We start from the raw sequence: 23,542 nt of genomic DNA on the forward strand, positions 1-23,542 counted from the left end.
CTCAAATCAAGCTTTTATGTATCTATTCAAACTTAATTCATTTATCATTGTGATTGTTTTAGTTTGATTCATTTTCGTTTCATATAATGATAATCAAGACATTATCAAGTAGATTAGTGAGTAATATTATTGAGTTATTTAATTTATATCCAGATAATTTTTATTGAGTAAATTAAAATTAATGCTATTGTGCTACTTATTAACCAAATGAGACTTATTAAATAAAATAATGAGTAGTTTGATTTAGCTACATTTTTTTAATCAAATAAACTTTATCCATCATGTAAAGGAATTGCATGTTGATTTTACCAAAAAAAAACAAACTAACTTTTGAATGAATAACAAAATAAATAGATAACTAAACAAATTAATATATTTTATTTTATGTACTATAAATTAAAATTTAATTAATTTAATTTAATATAAACAAATTTTAAGCTGAGCTTTACTTGATTTTATTCACAAATCCTAAACCCTAAACCCTAAACCCTAAACTTCATCAAACTTATTCATGAACTTATTCATAAATTTTAAATGAAATTGTTCATCAAGCTTTTTAACGTCCTTGTTCGCGAGCTTAAAAAAATATTGTTTGGAAACATAATTAAATCAAATAAAATATTGTTCAAACTTATTCATTTAACAATTAAGTATTTATTCAGGCCTTCAAATTTGTCCAATCAGTTAATTAAACGAACATTAAAGACCTCTTAACGACCCAAACTGAGTAACTCATCCAACACTCGATTTGTTCCGTATCATGTACTTGAGAAATAAATAGTTCTAAAAATATACTTACGTATAAATATAAAAAATTCAGTTACTAATTATTACCAATTAATTTTGAAATGAAAGAAAAACACAATAAATTCTAAGCTATCCCTAAACACATGTTAAATTTTAAAAACATTATTCTTTATGAATTTATCATTTTAAATAACATTTCAAAAAATAAATTCTAAATATATAAAATCACAAAGGATATATTAAAATAAATGAGATAATTAAAATAATTTTTTTTAAAGTTTTGGGCCCAATATATATATATATGAAACTTTTTAAATAATATTTAGCACTTTTCATATCATTTTCATTTATATATTTATATATTTGCGTGCAAGTTTAAAAAACTTATTAATTGGATTAAAAATCCTTTTTTTTTTTTTTTACAAAATCACCACCAGAACAATCAATTTTGCATGCTATCATCAACATTATCAGCTCATCAGATGATTTTATGAGCTAATTATATTAATACATAAAATTTTAATATTTTAACCCTATGCTTGAAAAGATATATTTCACTTTTAAAAATATGCTATTTTTGATGTGAACTTACAGAATCAAGTGATGTGTGTAAATATGACAATTTAAGTGTGAGATACATAATGTTACAATAATCGTGTTCTACGTATGTAAATGCCCCCCTTAATAATATTACCCTAAGTTTAATAGTAAATAATTAGATATTAATTACACTTCATATTTACTAAAATATAACACTTAAAGCCATTAAATCACAAAAAAAAAAAATCCTACACAACATGATCATATCTAATACTATCACTAGTTCCTTCATGAAGTGTTGCATGATCAAACTTGTGCACAATGGACGGTGGCCACGAAACACAAATCTCATTCTCTCCTTCCCGAAACCCATAATCTCTCAAGCTTCCATCCACTTCATCAAACATAAAGGTGATGAATTGAATTCGGGCTTGGAACCAAAATTCACCAGACCCAAATATTAATCAAGCCAATTTGAATTCATATTTTTCGAGTTAGATTCAAGTCGAGTTGGCAAGTCGGATCAATTTTTAACACACCCCTAAATCAAACCCAATCGTCTCGCCGACTTCAACCCACAAGTCCCCACTCTCAATGTGCCTCCAATACGCCCCAACCTTGGCTATGAAAGGAGAGTTAATGGACGAATAGGCTAAATGTGTTGAAAAATGGAGGGAAAGCTGAGAACATTAAAAGAAGTCATATGAAGATATAAAGTCAGTCAAAATAAAGACGAAAACATAAAAAAGTACAAGCACTTAATCCACCTTACCACAGTAGCAAAAGTTAAGATAAAAATAGAGAAGTTGAATAAAACACTTAACATATATAGATAGATTTCTCTTCATCATGATCACAAGTCACATATTATCAGCAGCTCATCACCAACCTGAATTTCCTCCATTGCCAGAATTGCTCTGATCTCCATCTTTCCGAACCCAACTACTTCCCCATTTGGGAGCTCCTGATTGACCTGCAAGAGACCCTTCTGTTCCAGAAGTCCAACCTGAACCTAATTTCTTCGTATTTCCATCCTCGATCTGCGAATTATTTGTATCCGAAGATCCAACTCGATAACTCTCGGCTAAACAATGCTTCTGTTTTTCGTCCGATGATCCCATGGTGGAATCTTGTCCCGTTTTACTGGTAGCATTTGTCGAAGCCCACGGATCATTCTTTTGCTCGCCACTGTTGGTGCCACCAGATGCCTTGTTGCTACTAAATCCTGTTGGTGAATCCCAACTGCTTTCATCCTCCGACCTGGGCTTCGCTTGACCAGCAGGTTGATTTTCTCCCTCAGATTTCCAGCCGCCCCACGAGCCCTTTTCAGCTTTTCCACCACCATTCCAACCACCCCCAGCTTTGAATTCTTGGTTTGAATTAAATGCTTGCCGCTCATCATTGATTTGTTTACCATAACCACGGCCGCCGGAATTTCTTCCGAGGCGATCACTACTAGTGAACGAGTTGTCCCTTCCTCCTCCGCCAACCCCACCGAAATCAGAGCGACGACTCAAAGTTTCTGACTTAGAATCCCATGCATTAGAAGTCCAATCTAAGTTGGTTGAGTCGTTGTTATTGCTCGAACCTTTAGAACTCCCTGGATTCCAGGAGCCTGACGAGCTCTCAATCTTGTTGATCGATGAGGAAGCTGAGGGTACCCACCCAGAACCATGCATAGCTTGATTTTCTCCTTCAGATTTCCTTCCATTATTCCAACTGCTTTTTTCAGCTTCAAAGGTGCCATTTCCCCCACTCCAGCTCCCCCCAGTTTTAATATCTTCGTTTGAATTATTAAATGATTCACCCCCAGCATAATTACTCTCTTTATTAGAATCATCATTACTAATCCAACCACGAGAATGATGACGACCTGAATTTCTTTCAAAACTGCGACCTCTAGAGAACGAATTATTCCTCCCTCTTCCGCCACCACGACCAAAATCTGACCCACGTTTCCAACTTTCAGACTTAACCTGATCCCCACTTTGCTGGCCCCATTTGTTGACCCCACCATTGTTCCAATCAGCTGTCTGGTTGCCAGAAAAATCCCTCCCACCCCAGTTACCAGGGTTAGAAGCTGGTTTTGTCTTGGAATCCCAGTTTGCTGAGTTCTTACCACCCCAATCTTTTGAACTCCCCATATTCCCAGCTGTGCTATCAGAGCTAGGTTCCTTGAATTTTCCCCAGTTATTATCAGGCTCAGAAGATGGTTGGCTTGCCTGAGTGTCCACTTTCTGACTACACCCACCTTGACTCCCACCTGCTTCATTTTCTTTGTTCAGTGTAGCAGTTTCCCAACAATCGTTTGAGTTTAACTTACCTGATAATGTATCGCAGTGGTCGCCAGGACTGGATTTAGGTTTAGTCCATTTTTCATCATTTGTAGCACCTTTGTTTTCAGGCAGGCCATGACCCCAATCTGCTAATGTAAGTTCAGAAGAATTCGACGCATTCAGACTTTTCATCTCATCCCTATCTGTAGAAGTATCATCGTTCGTCTGGTTCCAGCCAGTATGTTTATTTTCAAAGGTTTTAGGAGTGTTCCAATTGTCATTATTTCTCGTTTCCTTGCCCCAGTTGTCTGTCTGTCTACTAGAGTTTACACCCTTGCTCCAACTAGAAGTATGGTCCTCATTCATGTCATTTTTACTTCCACCAGCATCCTGAGGAGCAGTTCCCCACGCAGGTATGTTACCACCATCATATTTGTTCCCACCATTGCCCCAGCCACCAACTTCGGTGGTGCCCCAACTAGACGAGGGTTTATTAGAAAAGCCCCCGTTGAATCTTTCTTGTCCATTTCTCCAGCCGGACGATTCAAGTTGACCCTGATCCTGCCCTCGGCCTCGACCTTGGCCACGGCCTCTGCCACGACCAAACTCTCTTCTACCGCAGTTATCTCGATTGTAACCACCAGCTCCATTTCGGCCGCGACTTCCACCCCTTCCAAATCTCCAGCCTCCATCAGAATCACTTGGTTTCTGAAAATTATCTTCATTTCTACCGCCCCTTCCACCATATCTACCTCTTCCTCTTCCCCAATTATTAGATCCTCCTCTTCCGCCTTCAAAATCCTTCTGCTGGTTCCAACTATTGCCATGACCCTCCCAATTCTTACCATTTTCATTATTGATATTTCCTTGTGACCAACCTGACCCTTGACCCGAATCAGAATCCTTCGGTTTGCCAAAATTAGTATTATTACCCCAATCATCCCCAGCCTTCCATTCTCCTTGACTTTGTTGACCGAAACCACTTCCCTCAGAACCTTTTGCTTTGTCCCAGCTAGTTGCCCATATATCCTTCCCTCCTTCAGCATTGCCTGCCTTGTTCCACCCAGATGTCTGATTCCCATCAGATGATTTCTCTTTATTCCATCTGTCTATTTGACCTTCACTAGAGAATCCTTCTGCTTGATTAGATATCTGCCATCCACTAGAACTTGAGGAGATGTTTACTTTGCCCGAACTACTGTTTTGACTTTCGAGTTCAGCAGATGGCGCGGAAGGCATTGCAGAAGCACCCCAACCAGATGTTTGGTTACCATTCGTGGTTGTCTTCCATCCTCCACTTGTTTCAGTTGCTGTTGCCTTAGAATTCTCCCAACCACTAGAACTTGGAAGACTTTTCACTTTATTCCAGCTGTTTGATTCACTTCCATCTCCGTCTGATGGTGTAGCAGAAGAAGCCCAACCAGCAGCTTGGTTTCCATCCGTAGCTTTCTTCCAGCCTCCTATTTCAGTTGCAGATTTCTCAGTGTCAATATGAGTTGGAACAGTTTTTACTTTGTCCCAACTGCTAGTTTGAGCCGCACATTCAAATGGCGACGAGCCCCAACCAGCTGCTTGATTCTCATCCGCAGAGGGGGATTTCCATGCTTTACTGTGTACCGAACTATTGCAAGAGCTCTGCCATGGATTGTTAGGAGCAGTTATTGTGACTTGAGAGGGGGCAGATTTACCCCAGCCATCGTCATTATTTTCAAGTGAAGCTTTTCCCTTGATGCCCCATGAATCTAGATTATCACCACCACTCTTTGGAGAAGCTGAATTACCCGATTTCCCGACAAAACCATCTGATTTGTCCTTTCCACTAGCTTCTTTGCTCCAGCCAGCAGAGGCACCTGCAAGCATTTTTTTCTCTTTTCAAGCAAAGTATCATGATATCATCTCGTTTTTCTTAGCAAAAACTGTCAGCCATTCAGGATAACAGATGAGGTTCCATAGGACACGATTCACATATAACTAATGAAATTTAATATTAAATAAACTTAAAAGGAACCTTGGGCATTCCAGCTTCCACCAGCATCAGAACTTGCAAGTTTCGTCTGTTCCCATCCACTAGCGTCAGTATTGCTTGCAGTCTGAGGCTTGGATGCTGCTCTATTCCAACCATCTTCGCCTGCATATGTTAACAGAAATGTTAAGAGCAGGGTTTCGCTGTTCAATTTATCATAGATATTGTATAATTTTAGGAAGATTTACATGCATACCACTCAATTCTATGTACTTACATATAAAACACAAGCTTAAATTTTTACACCCGCAATCTTATCTATGCACAAAAAGGTGTATTTTACTTTAAAAAGTCAAAATGGTGGTAGTTTTGATGTGACTAGAAGGATTTGAGTGGTATAAATGTAACAAGTAAAGTTTAGGGGTTAGATATGTAAATTCATAAGAATTGGGTGGTATTTATGCAAATGCCCCATTATTTTATTGTTTTACCAAAGGTTAGGGCCTCTCTAGAATCTGGGGCAGCTTTGCTCCAGCCACCTGCAGCACTTACACCTTCGCCAGCAGTGTGAACAGCACCATCCAAGCCACCACTGGCGCCTAAAATAACGATGAAAAATGTGCATTATCATCAGTTCATTCATCCAAATGAACATAAATCCTGTTTCTAAGGAGTTGTTCACTTGGCATTTTGTTACCTTTTGTGCTCCAGGTCTGGCCTGTTTTCTGAACAGAGGTATCACCTTGCCAGCCACCAGTTGAAGTTTCGCCCTTATTAGAAGCCTTATTCCACGCATCAGCATCATTTTCGCAGTCAGCATCTGCACCTTTCTCCCCACTTACCATTTTATTCCATGACCTCTGCTCGGCACTGGAGCTTGGAGCTTTACTCCAACTATTTGCAGCTCCATGATCTTGATCTGAATCAAACCAAGTGCTTAAGCTTAAAATATAAATATATCATACACACATAGACCAGCAAGAATTTGAACCTAAATTAGAATCACCTCCATCCTGAAATGTCGGTTTGCTTCCCCACTGGTCAGCAACTGCACTTTGATCTGGGAAATTTTTGAAGACAAATTTAGACAGTATAAAGCTAGAAAACAGGGGAAAATGCGTGGAACTAAGAACAAAAGACCAAATGAACGCACTGGTCGCCTAATACACGATTTTTAGCTATACCAAGGATATAAATTTTCCGTCCTAAGATGTCAGAAACAAAGTTATATGTTTTTTTCGTACAAGACATTTTCTCCATTATGGGAAATGAAAAGCCGCACATAAAAAAAAATAATTTACATAAAAAAAAAATAATTACAACCTCGTTATCTCCTCAGGGAAGATCCACAACAAGCACAATACCAGTTTCTAGCAAAATAAGAAGCTTTGTATGGGTAAATTCGAAATAACTTTCTTTATTTAAGGCCAGTATATAGCTTTGTGCAACTCTCTATATTCAACTTCTGAATTATAAACATATTTCATAACAAATTCCTTTTAATTTAAGCTTACATAAGGTAGAGTATATCACTCCAAGCTCCAAGAGCCTGTGCTAGAAGAGATTTGATGTTATGGGGGCCACTCATCCATGAAGTCCTAGATTCTATATCAACGAAATGAATATCATAAAGAAACAAATCAGAGAGAAATTACCCACACCAAAATCTATATCCAATCGGAGATTAAAAAAATTAAAAACCAGAAAGATGTTGACAGGTCACCTCAAAGTGAATTATTTTACTTTTAAGGTCCAAGAACTCAATGACGGGAGAACCCAACCCAAAGAAAGATACCGCACCAAAAACACAACATAGTCAATTAAAACATATTTTAATGACATCAACATGTTCTATGGCTTACAAAGAACATTTTACAATTCAATCATAATGATATCAGGCAGTCAACCCTAAATATCCTTAGAGATTATTACACTCACTGAAAAATTGGGATTGCCTTGAAATATTTTCAAAACTCTGACATAAGAATTTTATTAATGCATTATTTTCTACTAACTTAGCCCCTAAAATAATTACTCAAATTATTAAAGATGATGAAAATTATGATTAGACTATGACATTTAAAATGTTTATGTAAAATTACCTAAGCAATCTTGATACATTTTAGACCACCTAGAAAAAGAACCTCAATTTTATAATTGTTGTGAATTTTGAAGGATTTTCAAGCGAAGAAAAAAAAAAGACAAAAATGATCCCCAGATTATTTGCAAGGGCCAATCATCCAAGACTATATAAAATGACAACTTAGTCCGCAACTATTTAGATAGGAACAAAAGTAGTCCTCTGACAGGACTATTTTAGTCCCCACTTATAGATCCTGGGGATTAAATTGGCTTTTTACATAGTCTGGAACAAATTTAGCCCTTTGAAAATGGTTGAGGGACCATTTTGATTTTTTTTTTTCTTTTAAAATAGAAGAAAGAGGTTTTAGAAAAGGCTTGATGGTCATGGTGATTTACAGGCCTCTCCAATCACTAATAGAAGTCCATTGGGTTCTAAGTTCTAACTACATCATACCTAAACTTTATCATTTTTTTATTATAAGTCATTGAATATGCACGACTCTATTAACATCATCAACTTGGTAATTCTTTCATTTTACTCTCTTGATTGAGTTTACTGAAAAATTCGATAAATTTTATAATCAATTTTCTAGGAAAAGAATGATAGCCACCGAGACGAAGTGAAATTACAGTCAGATGCTTGTAAATTCATAGACATGCCAAGGTATTCTAAGTACTTCTCTTGTTAGCAATTGGCCTATAGAATTCATGGCTTTAATGATTAGTGAGATAAAAAAATATTTGAACTTGAGAGAATGTTAATATGGAGTTCATAGTCGGCTGACTTTGTTACAAATTTCCTTTTATTAAAACATTGTTGTGGCTGGTCACCAATGAAGGGAATGTCTATGAAAATGCAGACAACCACAGGCACCGGAGGTAACCGAAACAAAATGAAATACAAATATTATTACTGAAATTCATTAGGGTTATAAACAATGACTCAAACAAAAGGGAAATAACAATATGAACATAAAAGGACACCCTAGGGCGACGACAATGGCGGTGGGTGGAGGAACAATCCCGTGCCAGCGAGAACCGGGAGCATGAGGGCCCCCGGGCAAGCGGGAGTAGTGGACCGGCCCGACTGGTCCAATTGGGGATGCTTCTGACAGGGCGAGCGGCCTTCCACGCTTTTCTTTCACTTCCTTCTCCGCTTCTTCTTCACATGGAAGCATTTTAATGGCTATTCTAAGTATTCCCATCCCTTCCTTTGTAGGAGCTTCCTTTTCTTCCTTTTTCCTTTACGCTCTTTTTTCATTTCTTGTTTCCCGCCTGGATAGGGCTATTCCGAGTATACTGGTTTGCTAAGAGTCTAGGAAGTTTTTCGTTGTGTTGACTTCAGATTCCTGTGCGAAGTACTTTTCCCCTTTGTGTGTTGTATCTGAGGAAGTGGCGGTGCTTTAGCTGGCCACCCTGAACCTTTCCCAACCGACTTTCCAGCCTCCAAACCTGTTGTCTAGCCCCTCAGCTCGCTGTTCTGCAGCCAAACATGTAGCCCAACACTCCATCTTTGCTGCCGCCACCTGCGCCAGCCATCCCGATCCATCTAGCCAACCTCTACCGCCCTTGGGATGCACTTTCAAGGTGTTTGTTTCATCATTTTATGTTGGGGTGATGTTATTTTCAGTTTGCATGTGTTGTAACCCTATTTCTCTACTAATGAAAGTTATTATCGCGGTTTGGGTCTCTTTTCCTTTGTTACCAGAACCTCTTCCTCGATTCCCATCATATATGCTCCCTAATCTTTTGAAATCAATGAACCACGATATCAATGCTAAAAAAAGTCTTCATCTTTAGACCAGATTTAAAAAAAGATGACTATTTTCATGTCAAATCCATAAAGATAGAAAACATGGGAGTCGACAATACAGCTTTTAGATTCAAATGATAATAAAAGTAAGAGGGCAATTTATTGAAGAATGAACATTTCACATAAAACTAAATTATTCCTCATTCATATACTATTTTTTATTTTTTCAATTAATGACTGCATTCATACATATCCCCATTAATGAATACTCACAAGGTTTTCCAAGAAAAATAATTTAGGCCATAACTGCCTTTACACTTATGTTACAAGAAACGCTAATGGTAAAAAAAGCTGAGCAAAATTTTAATGCAACAAGAAAGCAAAAGCGCAAAAATTACTCAGCAGGGAAAAAAGCACTTCGTGATAAAACTAGGCAAAACAAAATTCTTTAAATCATAAAATTATATATCACACCTTTGCAATCATTATCCCTAGAAAATGAGAAGCCGGAACAGGAAGGCGTATTCCACGACTCCCTGCAGTACATACGAAAGAATTAAGAAAATGTGGGATTAATTGAAGTATGACATACATCAGTTCCACATCCTTCATTTTATCAAATGGAAACAAAATCTTTCAGGATTTAGTGTTCGGGGCATCTTTCCAGTATAGCATAATTTGATCATAATTATTATTGACTTTGCAGAAAGTAATGCATCAACCCAGATCAGTTACATTTGCAAAAGAACTGAGAAGGCAATAGTTAACAGGCACACATGAACATTAGAATTTAAAATCACAGTAAACAATAGAGTGAATAGCATAAATATAATGTAAAACTTTAATGCATAGACCTGCAAGAAACTTGTAACATAAAAGGTTGCAGTATTTACCTTCCAAATGATGAGTTATCCATCCCAAATCCTCCTCCCGAATCAAGCAAGCCACCTTAAAACATTAAAAATGTATTGAATAGCACCAAGAAAAGATCAGAAAATTGCACTAGTATTTGTATACCTACAGCATTAGCCTAAAATAATAATCATATCCAAATTTGATATGCAACATTATCTTTTTTTTTTTTTTTTTGGATTTCATTAACATTATCATAGAACCAGTTACAAGAATATGTTACAACACCAGATGTATTTGGATTTCATTAACATTATCAATAGAACCAGTTACAAGAATATGTTACAACACCAGATGTATTCACAATCAGATATGGAATTTTTTGGATTATAATCAAATATTAATTCCCTTTAACAGTAAGAAAAGAAATGGGATCTTTGCATTAGAAAAAAAACACCATCAAGCTAACAAAAACCAACTATTTACAAATATAAGTTATTCCAACTTTTCAAAGTATCTTATACTAACACATCCAAAATTATTCTCTTGGACAAAAAGATGACAAAAAATTTCAAGGCTTTCCATCAGTGAAATAACTAGCATCCTCTAACTCCAAAAGATGACATTTACTTTGTAAACAACATAAAATCATTTTAAATTCCAAAAAATGTCAATATTTACGTACACAATCAAAATTCTAATGGATTTAAATCCTAATGAACTGATAGAGAAGATTTAAATTTTGCATTAGAGGGATCCACAAAAGGACAACACGTGTTGAAGGTATATTCATCAAATATTCTCAGCACTGTTTTTAAAACATTTAAAGGATAGTTCCTCAACCTTTCAAAACAAAGTATGCATCATAATCTTCAAACATAATGCTATTATCACACCAGAAGGTGAATTTACATGATAAAAACCCACCTATCGGCTGCTCTTCTTGAGATCCAAACATGTCGCATTGCATGGTAGTCGCATCATCCCTATGAAAATTCCCGATTAGCGAAGCATCAGAAATACAAAATCTTGAAAGTATAACGATAAAGATACATCAAAAGATAAGAAGGAACAACGGTTAAGCATGTTTCTCAAAAAGCAAGTAGCAAAAAATACCTCTTTGAATTTGGAAAAGATAGCAATTTTTCATCCACTGGACAGATGTACCAATAATTATAAATTGAACAAAATAGAGAACAAAGTTTGAAATAATATAACTTTAAGCCAAAAGAACCTGTAAGAAGCTTCCCTAGAGAATCAAGTTTCACAGTGACATCAGCACGGTATATCCGAATAACGCGGCAAAGATAACCCTTTAAAGGCCCTTTGCAAATTCTCAATGTCTGTCCAACAGAAAAAGTTCCTCGAGAGTTGCTTTGATGATTTCTAGAAACTGATAAGCAAATTATAAATTAGAAGCTCATTAAAAATTCATTTGAGTACTCAAGCAAATTATATGATGCGTACAGCTCTGAGAATTGTCATCCTGCTCGGATGATCTGATTGGTGACTGAGCAAATGAGGGACCTGCGTTGCTACTCTGCAAAAACAGGACAGGACAAGAAGCTAGTGACAGTTCGCCAAAACTGTAACAAATGATTTAAAAAAAATATACCAATTTTCCACCGCCAAAATCACGTGATTTCTTCACTAGATCACATATCTCTGACTTGGCACAAAAGAACCCATTGTTTTCGCTTTGGCATTCATCATATATAAAAAAAACACCTTTGTACATGTGTTTAACAATTCCCTCTCTACCCTGACAAAAGAGAAAATTAAAAAAATACATACCATCAGATTAAAAAAGTTCAGCAAATTTATCCATGTTAAAAGATAGGAAAGTTTGTGATGGAAACACTTCAGGGAAGTAACAGGAAAACAAGGTCCACAAAAAAAGAATCATGAATACAACTCGAGCTTCCCCAAACTCTAACTATATTAAAAGAAATTCTGATATTGATTTGTCAAACAAATCTACACTGTAATTGAATACAAGTGCAACATGGTGTATACATTGTGGTAGCAAACAACTGAGCTCTGAAGCAAGATTTTGAAAATGATTGGGAAAGTTTTGCAACTTCATTATCTGAATGAGATTATATTGAAATTTTGTATAGAATTGGAGAGAAGTAATTCAAAAGGCCCCTAACTATTTAAAAGAATCCATTTTAGTACCAGACTTTCCTAGTTATTCAATGTAGTATCTCAACTCACGGAATATAAATAAAAAATTTCAAGAAGTCCTCATGTAAGGCCGCAAGTTTAGCTAGAACATCGCAGATAGCTCAAAAATCAATCCTATGTTTAGCTAAAGATTAAGCTCAGTCCAAAGCAAGAAGCCAAGCCATAAATCAGATATTGTAATCAAACCTATTTCCTAAGATGGTGGTGAAGATCTGCAATGCTCTACGACGCAGAATGTTGGCCTTTAAAAGAGAAGCATAAAATTAATTTAAGTGTTGCCATGATGAGAATGCTTAGGTGGATGAGTGGCTTTAAACTTAGAGACAAAACATGAAATGAATATATCATGAAATGAATATATCTGTGAATATATCTGTGATAGGGTTAGTGTAACTCCTGTGGCAGATTAGAGTCGTTTTAGATGGTTTAGTCATATTAAATGTCGACCATCTGACGATCCAATTAGGAGAGTAGATGTTTTGGATTCGACCTGTGTTAAGAAAGACAGATGTAGACTTAGAAAGACTTGGGCATATTGTATAAAAATTGATCTTAATTTATTAGAATTAAATAAAAATATGACATTCAATAGGACGTAATGGAGAAAAAGGATACATAATGGAGAAAAATGGAGAAAAAGGATACATGTAGCCGACCTCACTTAGGGGGATTAAGCCTTGTGGTTGTTGTTGTTATTTTCTACCCAGTTTTGAACCACAAGTGAGTTGGCTCAATAAGACTCGAAATCAAATTGAAAAAAATAATATTATTCAAAAAATATTTAATAGCAATTTATATATAATTTGATTTAATCATATTTTGATAAAAAATTTTAGTTGCCAAGTGGTCCATAGTATCAATGTTATTCGAGAGGGCTAGGTTTGAAACCTTCAATCTTCACTTTTCAAGTTCCTCATTTGACAAAACTTGCATGGCTCAAAATAAAACAATCACCACAATGACCTCATTCCGTATTAAATTCCCAAGTCCGAGCCCCCTAAGACAACAACCTAGTGATTTTAATTGCACGACACTTAAAGCACACTTCTCAACGCAATGCGAAGAGCCAACTATTTGCTTTGCATCATAAATGCACGGAGATTTTATTCGAAGAGTACCCTCGAGCGAGAAGCGTGCTGGCACACTCTCTTTCAAAGCGAAGTGTAGCAAGGTAAGTCGGGATCGACATTGCAAATAGCATAGCGGCTTGGGTTTTAGCATCACAAAACAATAGTGCGGGTTAGGGATTCATATTATCAAACAACATAGAGGGTGCGGGTGCAGCTGTGGGTCACTTTAGCAGGTTTAGCAAAAGAAAATAAAGATCACACTCATATATTTGACCTAGAATTCAACTTGGATTGCAAAAAAGAACAAACAAAGATTTGACGTATACAAATTTTGATAGGATTAATCCCATATGAACTAGGTTAATTTGGATTCAATTGGGTCACAAGGTTGAATTGAACCTACCAAAAATAAATTTGCTTTATTTTAGGTTATTCGCAAGTAGCGACCTATTGGGACTTTTTCAAGGTATTGTCTATGAAAAAATTTGTCCAATTACTAGGTCTAAATTCACATTGACCTAATTGAATCCCTATTGAGTTAAGCTAGGGTGTTCTAAAGGAGTCTTGCCTACTCCAATAATAAGCAATGGACAAATCAATATAATTTGACAAAGTAAACCCTATATAAGACGTTTGGTGATGTGGCTGCGTCATTTGGTTAAAACTCACCAAACGAACTCAAGAATCCCATGTATAATAGGATTCGTTTGATCAATGACCGAAACACACCCTACAGGTCAAGGCATCAAGCTCAAAGAATCTCATGATCAATTACATTATTTGAACAAGTTGTTGAACCAATGAGAAAAATCTGAATGCTTACAACCCCATAGGTTCATTGTGACAAATTAGAGTTACGCCTAGAAAGAAGTCTACCCCAGAACAAGATAAGATCAAACATATTTGAAATAGAATTGATTTAGACTAAAGATGACTTGGATTTGAATGATTAATAGGTTACTCCTATAGGTATTTCTATATCCAAACGGATCCTATGGTCACTATCACTCTAAGGTCAATTCCTATTCAACGTATACAAAAATTGAAGTAGGCTTTCAAACTAGGCCGGGCTTGAAAGAACATATAGAAAGGTCTAAAAAAAATGAGATAATGAGTGTTTCAAAAAATCTCTAGAAATAGGCTAAAAGTCCAAGTAAAGATGATGACTTGTTCATGTTCTAATGAGTATGGCTTAAGCATGGCTAATCATTCCAGATTAAAAGCAAATTGCAAACAGACATCAACATCAAAATATATGCTATGCTGTCACTTATAATGCCAAAAAAAAGTATCATGTCCGGAAGGAGGTTAATGATAGGATGAAACCACAAAACAATCATAATTCAGTTGATGTTGTTTTTGGTTTGTATGATTTCATTAACTCAAGTGAGCTTCTATTGCCAAAAAATGTAACCGAACTGAAATTAGATAAAGTTTCAGTCAAGTGCCTAAATTATGAATTTGAGATATTCAAATGATGGAAAATGTCCTCCAAAAGATGCAAAATACCGCAAGAATGGCTAAAGATATTCTCAGCACGCCAATCACAGAAGTAGCTTCACTGATGGTGGTTATGTCCTTGGTGAGAATAGGAATTCTATTTCATTTAAAGCACTTCATGCACAAAAAATTACATTTGATAAGCTCACACATCATCAAAAGAGCTAACAGTAAGTTTTACAATCACCTTATCAAATTCTTATTGCAACACATCTATAATATTTAACTTCGTTGTAAAAAAATATCTAATTTCTATTTCAAAATGGCATTCTTGTGATAAAGAATTTACCATATAGAGTAGGTGAAATTTAGTGATTGAAACCAACATTCCGAAGGTGTAAAACTTTTATGCACTCATGGCACGTAGTATGATTATTCAAGATTGTTACTTTAACTACTTCTTTAGACGCATACAAGTTATATCTTGCCATAATAACTTGCTTTTATTACATTATTCTTATTAATTTGTGACTCTAAATTTCTCACTTTATTACAAGTACTTCAGTGAACTAGGGACTGACTATATAAAAATTGGGACTATAGTTACTGATTTGAATGTTATTTTTTTCATATTTTCTTGTTGCTAATTAGGAATTGTTACTACTAGAACATTTTATTGCCATATATATGTTGGATTATATAACTACTGATAAATAAAAAACAGTAAGAAATCGAAGGCATGAATTGAATAGTATGATGGTAAGTGATATTTTGTAAAATGATAATTTACAATCATTTGGCCAATGATGCCTTAAGACAAGCTTAATTCTTCTATGCACTCATCGCACATAGTATGGTTATTCAAGATTGTTACTTTTTCTACTGCTTTAGACTAATGCAATTTACCTTGCCAAATTATCTTGCTTTTTACAACATTATCCTTATTTTGTGACTCTAAATTTCTCACTTTATTATAAGTACTTCAGTGGACTAGGGACTAACTATATCAAAATCGGAATTATAGTTACTGGTCTGAACGTTATTTTCTTCATATTTGCTTGTCGCTAATTAGAAATTGTCATTACTTGAATTTTTATTGCCATATATATGTTGGATTATATATCCCTAATTAAAAAAAAAAAAAAAAACTTCAACAAATCTAAGCATGAGTTGAATATTATGACTTCAACAAATCTAAGCATATCTAAGCATGAGTTGAATATTATGATGTTAAGTGATATTTTGTAATATGATAACTTACAATAATTCGGTCAATGATACCTTAAGACTACAGTTTTCCCTTTCTAATCTTTATTTGCTGCTTGATAACAATTTTTTTGGCTGATAGAGTTTATTGTATTAGCTAATTTAATGGCCCAGTCGTTGCTAAGAGCCAGGGATCTATCTTGAAGTTTGTTGTTGTTCTGTGTTTCGGCAGCACTAAAGAGTGAAAGTTGGCTATGCTTTGCTAGATACTAGAGTTTGACCTTGCCTTGCTTTGCAATATTTATTGCAATTTTATTTTTTAAAATTTCATTCCACAATTACATTAATTATCTCAATTTTCTAATAGCATTATACTTTTTTTAAAAAATTGTTATGTGATAATTATTTTATTTAAATTACTTCATTTTTTTTAAATTGATGTTTCACAAACTTTAAGCTTTCACACAGAAGGGAGAACTTAAGATCCATAACTGGAATTGGAAATGGGTCTGATTTGAAGTTTGATTGATATTAATATTGTAATTACAATTCAAACATTTGTGAAACAAGTTATATCTAATTTCTAAGTTTATATTTTTATTGCTCGGTTTTTTTCATAAATTGATATTATAAATCATAAACTTCATGTTTAGTAATGTTTAACAAAATCATGGGAATTTTCAATTAAATTTTTAATCAACTTCGAGTCAGTTCAAATTGAAAATGAGCCAAGCTCAAAGACACTCCCATTCAATTCAAGCCGGCTTAAATTCAATTAAGATCAATGCAAGGTCTGATTTAATTTCAAACAATTCAATTTTGAGCCACCCCTACCTTGGCTTAAAACAGGTTTGTCCCCAGCCCTAACCTTATATAAAGCTTCCATGCTAAAATAATTATTCTCCAAAGAAACAACAAAATTGATGGGATAATACAATAGTGATTTAGCTCATATTTAATGTGTTGAAGGATAGAAATAGAACACAAGAAAATTTTTGTACAAAAAACAGACAAACCTACAAATATCTAGGAACTAAATTAGAAAATATTGACCTCCCATGCTTGCTTATGCGCATACTGTAACAGAAATTCAGCAATAGAGAAACAATGGAGAGTAGACAAAGCTCAAAAATGGGTGCTAAGTTAAAATTATTCTTATAACAGCTAAAAGCAACAGTTTAGAAAGAATATTCATCCAGCAAAACTGAAAAAAACCAAAAAAAATATAGAGAGTACGCAAAGTAACCTAAAAACATCACAAGTTACCTCTAGAGGCCCCTCTGAAACCTTTACAACATCATCAATAAATATTGTCTTCATGCCGCGGTCTGTAGCAGTGAAAACTTTATCGACACAGTTTTTCTTTATTACCCCAATGTTAATACTCACGACCTCGGAACTGTTCGCATCACCTTTCAAAACCTGAAGAGATAAACATAGTCAAATCTTCCATATCAAAACACGAAAAGAAAACATATTGGTCAATCCAGCAACCTTGAAGACGTCATTTTCCTTGTCTATTATTATACCACAGTCTTTCTTCCTACAAGAAAAAATACGAAACAAAAGAGTATGGATTAACTCAATACTTCTCGATCAGCAACCCATGCAAATGTAAGATAATGACTCACCCAAATAGAACAAAATCATCAATCTCAAAACCATTTCTCTGTTTATCTTCATCCTTCTGATTTGATTTTTCTCCATTTTTCCTATTAGATTTTTCTCCATTTTTTTGCTTAGATTTTTCTCCATTCTTCTGATGGGATGTTTCGGGCAACTTATTTTTAATTTGTGTTTTATAGATGCTCGAAAGCCAGCCAACATCTTTAACTCCATCATTACCCATGTCCTCAAACTTTGTAAGTTCATCACTTGAAGGCTGAACACCCCAGTGAATAAGTGAACATATGGATACTTTTTTATATAGGTAACCATCTTTAAGCATCAAACCATCCAGGACCTCAAAAATCTCTCCAGTCTCACGATCTCGCCTGACCTCTATATGAGGTCTGAAGTCTCTGTCGAAATAGAAGATTCAGAAAAGTCAATAAAAAGACTTGCACCAGGTGTCTAAGAAAAATGAATGAGAGAAAAGGGGAACATATATAACAGTACTCTAGTTCATGGGTACTTATCAGGCGTGGGGCTGGTATAGCAGCCGCCTTCAGAGATGTACCCCCACCCTTCAAAAATATAGACATCATTAATAGTAAAATAGTCATCCAATGTTAAATGTGCTTTTGATGTAATAGATCAATCAGATCCATGAAGGATACTGCAGAAAAGTAAGCTTAAGATGGATAAATTTCCCTAATAATATTAAGGACATACGGGAAAAAAGTATTATTTCTCACTGACGATTAAATTAGCATGGAAAGAAATGCTGACTCGGTATAGATACAAAATAAGTAAGAGAATAAAAAATTCATGTAAACCTTAATACCCATAAAGCTGGCCAAAGATAAAAAGAAAATATGTAACCATCTAGTATAATTACATGAGTTTAATTTACATTTTGCATGGATCACAAGAAAAAAATTTTCTGCTTAGCATTTAAATATTTGTCAATTGAACAAAACTATCTTCTCAACATTGCATCAATGCAGCATGGTAAAAACCAATTAAGTGTCCAAAAGCAAGCCGATTACTTAGAAAGTACTCATAGTGATGTAGATCCATCAATCAAAATCCCAAATCTCCATCATTTATTGTGAATCAAGATTCGGCAAGCGTGAATAGGGAAAATGGGACTTTTTATGGTCGGTGGCTCCTCTTACTATCAGAATAGACTTTTGCTTAAGGAGGTTGCTTAAGCTTAAATTTCATCTTTATGTATGAATTTAGTTTAGTGTGTAATGGATATAGAATGATAATGATAGATACATATAGAGGTTGAAAACATGCTCGCTATCATCTTAGTGCTTCATTGAACATTAATAATTACTTCACCCTTCTAATTGCTCCGCTGGTTGCATTCATCTCATTAATAAGGGAATTGTCAAGAAGGCTAAAATGCTCCACCAACTGTCATCATAGTGGGTTGAGGCACAATTTACATAGCAGGAAATGCCACAAAGCTTACGTAAACATATTCTATAGTGGGGTGAGGCACAAATCACTTGATGGAAGTATAAGAGATATACATCCATTGCGTTTGCAAATATGCATCCCTTATTATTTTTATTTATTTTCTCACATCAACAGGTTTACAAGGCTAAGCTTGGCAAATGTCGGAGTGAGGCATGATTTACATCATAATAAAAGATGCAATGCTCACCCAAACATCTACCATAAGAAAGTGAGGATGCAAAATTTGTGCCATAGAGGGCAGGGAGAGAGAGAGAAGAAGGGGTAGATTAGAGAAGGTTATAATTGTTATGATTAATGCACTAGAAAGTTGAAAGTGGTCATGCTACACCCAAGTGGTCTTGCGCGGGATTTAACATGTAGCCACAAATACTTGTTATGATTAATGCACTAGAAAGTTGAAAGTGGTCATGCTACACACAAGTGGTCTTGCTAGAGATTTAACGTGTAGCCACAATAGATTTTAAAGGAGCTTTCACAAGAGGGAAATCGCTTGTTTTAGAAAAATGCATATAGAAGTGGCAAGCTAAAGAGCTTTGTTGTGACAAATACTGAGAGAGCAAAAAGACCGAATCATTAGGAAGGTCAAGCTGCGTTAATAAAATGTTACAGTGAGGGCAGAAGGCACATATCTAGAATTCAAGCATGGCAGACGGTAAGAGGGTTTGTGAGTTGAGAGCATAAAGCATAGAGGGAGAGCATAAGAAACAAAATGAAGCTCATAAGTGCAATCACTAAAGGGTGAGGGCATGTGAGAAGGGAGATTTTACAACCCGGCCTAGGGCTTGAAAACTATCTGAGAACATACTGTTGGATGATAAAATTAAGTTTTCTGTATTTTTAATTCTATCACTAACAGTTTAATATAAAAAATTAATTGAAAGAGCCACTAAAAGAAACATTTTAATTAACAAATAAAATCTACCTTTCTTGTTTTGATCTCTTCTTCTGTATACATTAGCTTCTCTAGTATTTATCTTACTTAAAAGATTAAAACTGAAAAATATTAAAGCAACAAAATGAGTTATCTGAGATAACTCAAGAGCAATCACACTTATAAACTACAATTATTCAATAAAAAAAGCAATATGTGTGACATTTATTCAAACGAAATAACATAAATTTAGATATACATTAACTTTAATCGTACTCTTCAAAGTTTAATTTTTAAATTTACTTTTACTTCACGCTATTTACATTCACATCTGTCTTACGAGCGTTTTCAAAACATAATCTAACAGATCCCTGACCGATATTATCCCATCGACACAACTATTTGTGATCTGATTTACAAAATTGTCAAAGGTGGAAAGATCTCTACTCACCACTGGCTGATATTCTCTCGACAGCACAATGTTTAGCGATTTAAACATCAAAATTATCTAAGGTGGTAAGATAACATCTAAGCATGCGGGTAAACTGATATCCCTTGCCTGTACCTAGAAGTGAGCATTTTGTCAGTTTGGACGGAACAGTTTTAAAATTGGTTAAACTAATTGCAACCAAAATCTTGAATCCGGAAAACCAAACCAATCTAAATTTTGATTAAACTGAAACGACCAAACCAAAATTTAATCCAAAATTTAATTGTGTTTCTGGTGTTTGGCTAAAAATAAACATTACTTACATATCATATATACATAATACCAATTTAATTTTATGTATCCTCTATTTGTTTCAATCAAAATTTGCACATAATATATATATATATATATATATATTATTGTGTGGGCAGGGTGCCATGCGTGGACCCTCCCACACATTGTATCTGTATCTTTATTTCTATTTTATATATAGCTTTTTTGACATGAAATTAAAATATAATAAATTTTTTTAATAAAACTACAATTTTTCAGTTAAACAAAAATTAAAACTGAAATCCGTTGTTGATATCGAACCAAACCAACCAAAATCCATCGGTTCGGTTGGGTTTTAACTAAATAATACACACACCTACTTGTTTCATAAGAAAGTGTACTCGTCTTAGCATGCACATACAAACATTCATATATACGTTATTTCATTATTCATATCATTCATTCTTTCTTTATGAAATACTTTACCTCTATCTATCAATGAATAAATGCAATCTTATTCAATATATAGGCTATGAAATAAACTGATATATGCACATTTACTAAAATTCTAAAGGTCAAGTAATAATGCGATGTATATATATATATATATATATATATATATGGTTATGGAATAAGCAAACATATATCTCTACTAGAACATTATATAACATGCATATCTTATGAGTAACGATATAATAATTTTATGTGATTTAATTTCATTGATATAAAACATAATAGTGAAAAATAAAAGCAAGAAATATTACTGTAACTTAAAAACATAATTATTTACTTTGATTTCACTTTCTAAAACGATCCTATAACTTGTGCAATTTTAATTGGATTCCTGAAATTGATTTATTAGAATAATATTTAATACTTATGACTTCAATTGAATTTAAACATTATCATAGCTTTAAATGGAGAAATTCTCACTTGATTTCAATCCAATATCCTTGTACCATTGAGCCAATGTCACCTGATTGCAATCCAATATCCTCGTAAACGAGAATGTCACGACAATTCATTGAGCCAATGTCACCAATTTGAAAAATATTTATTGTAGGTTTTGAAAATATAGCGGAATATTTTATTTATACTAAAGGGGATATAAATATAGCTCACATGAATTCTAAAATAGGAATGACATAACACCTATATCTCCAAGATTATAATTAATTAATTCCTAATAACCACCCAGACATACAAAGAAAGACATAAAATAGGAAAAACATAATACTTATATCTCTAAGATTACAACTAATCAATTTTTAATAACTACTTAAAGATAAAAAGAATTACAAAAAATAGGAAAGACAAAAATAAGAAAAAGATAAAAAAAAATCAATTCCTAATAACTTCTGATATTTATTTATTTTTATTTTAATCATACTTTGTTTAATATTATTATTATTATTTTATTTATTTTTAAACATAATTATTACAGGAGATGCTCACGAAGGGCAAGCGAGTGTTGTCACCGCACAAGGACTATCAAATTAAAAATTTTGTCATCTTCTCACTCATCAATGTTATCTAAGAGCTTTGAGAACTCCACTTGTTCTGGAACATTACCTTTATGTGCAAGCAATGAAATTTAGCTCAAGCTTCATCATTTGCAAAGCTTCCCCATAGTGCAACATCCACAAAGTTCATCCCACTCAAGTGTGCTAACTCAAACACAAAGAGCTCCACCATGAGCACATTCAACTTCTTCTTCATGGCCTCCAAAAAATCTTCAGAGTCATCCTCCTGCTTTGGGAACTCATTCACTTCAACATTTTGAATGCTTTGCATCTCCCATGATAACTCCTCTATGTAGGATTCAAACCCTTATCAGCCTACAATGATACTAACATATACCTTAAGCTTGCCCGAGATTCTGCTTCTTGCCTTGTTGGTGATCATTTTAGACTTACTCCAAACTAAATGAACCTTTCATCACAAGCCCCGTAGCAACTTAGCTCTAATACCACTTGTGAGAAGCCAAATATTTTACTTGATAGTAGCTAATCATGGCTATGTAAAGCTTCACTCCATGCCTGCCATCACTGTTGAACATTATCATCGGTGACAATTATCAGCTGCCTCACGACTACAGCCGTAGAGTCTTATAATGAATTAACTTTATTTCAAGCCAAGAAATAATCTTCTACATTTATAGTGACTCAACAAAACAGTTCAAAAATATTTTAAATACAGTACATTTTACTATACATTGCATTCATTTTACTCTAAGTTCCTTTTCTAGAAAAAAAAAACGACCCCTAGTAGTAAAATAAGAATCACATATCAGAGAACATAACCCACTAATTTCTTCAGCACTTTGCTAAAAAATCTCAACAAGACTATAAATTCACTAAGAAAATATGCAATATATCGACAGAATGTCCTGAAAGAACTGAGAGTATTTACTAAAAAGGTTATTCATGGGATTATCAATACCTAAAACTGCATCAAATAAAACCTAAACTAACCTTACCAAATTTCTCAAAACCACCAAATCTTAGACCATAATTGAATCAGCATGTATATTAAAAACATAAGGCTTCATTTAAGACACTTCATTATGTTCACAAAGATCTGATTTCATAAGATCATCATGGGCTGCAAAACAGGCTTGAGTAAGAACTCTGATAGGATCAGCACAGATCAGCTTAGGATAGATCAAACTGGACACTCGAAAGGACATGGACTGCAAGCATGGGAGTTTAATTCCTGTCACTAAAAAGGTGGCAAGCCCCCGCTCCCCCCTCCCCCCT

At 34.5% G+C, this 23,542-nt stretch overlaps 1 protein-coding gene across 1 annotated transcript in view; it reads right to left on the minus strand.

Annotated features, from left to right (window-relative positions):
• Positions 1-1,991: 1,991 nt before the first annotated feature.
• LOC110029264 (protein RNA-directed DNA methylation 3) overlaps positions 1,992-23,542 on the minus strand; it is a 47,615-nt gene continuing 26,064 nt past the window's right edge. Inside the window, exons 6-21 of the mRNA XM_020731481.1 lie at positions 18,235-18,302; positions 17,748-18,137; positions 17,611-17,659; positions 17,383-17,538; positions 11,829-11,975; positions 11,681-11,753; positions 11,448-11,606; positions 11,330-11,366; positions 11,141-11,199; positions 10,255-10,309; positions 9,836-9,897; positions 6,533-6,586; positions 6,224-6,445; positions 6,018-6,125; positions 5,572-5,691; positions 1,992-5,413 (exon numbers count right to left, since the gene is read on the minus strand). Of these exons, the coding sequence (XP_020587140.1) occupies positions 2,169-5,413; positions 5,572-5,691; positions 6,018-6,125; positions 6,224-6,445; positions 6,533-6,586; positions 9,836-9,897; positions 10,255-10,309; positions 11,141-11,199; positions 11,330-11,366; positions 11,448-11,606; positions 11,681-11,753; positions 11,829-11,975; positions 17,383-17,538; positions 17,611-17,659; positions 17,748-18,137; positions 18,235-18,302 (5,004 nt within the window). The 3' untranslated portion in view covers positions 1,992-2,168. The remainder of the gene's footprint in view (positions 5,414-5,571; positions 5,692-6,017; positions 6,126-6,223; positions 6,446-6,532; positions 6,587-9,835; positions 9,898-10,254; positions 10,310-11,140; positions 11,200-11,329; positions 11,367-11,447; positions 11,607-11,680; positions 11,754-11,828; positions 11,976-17,382; positions 17,539-17,610; positions 17,660-17,747; positions 18,138-18,234; positions 18,303-23,542) is intronic.

The sequence above is a fragment of the Phalaenopsis equestris genome, unplaced genomic scaffold (assembly GCF_001263595.1).
Source record: "Phalaenopsis equestris unplaced genomic scaffold, ASM126359v1 Scaffold000552, whole genome shotgun sequence".
NCBI lineage: Eukaryota > Viridiplantae > Streptophyta > Magnoliopsida > Asparagales > Orchidaceae > Phalaenopsis > Phalaenopsis equestris.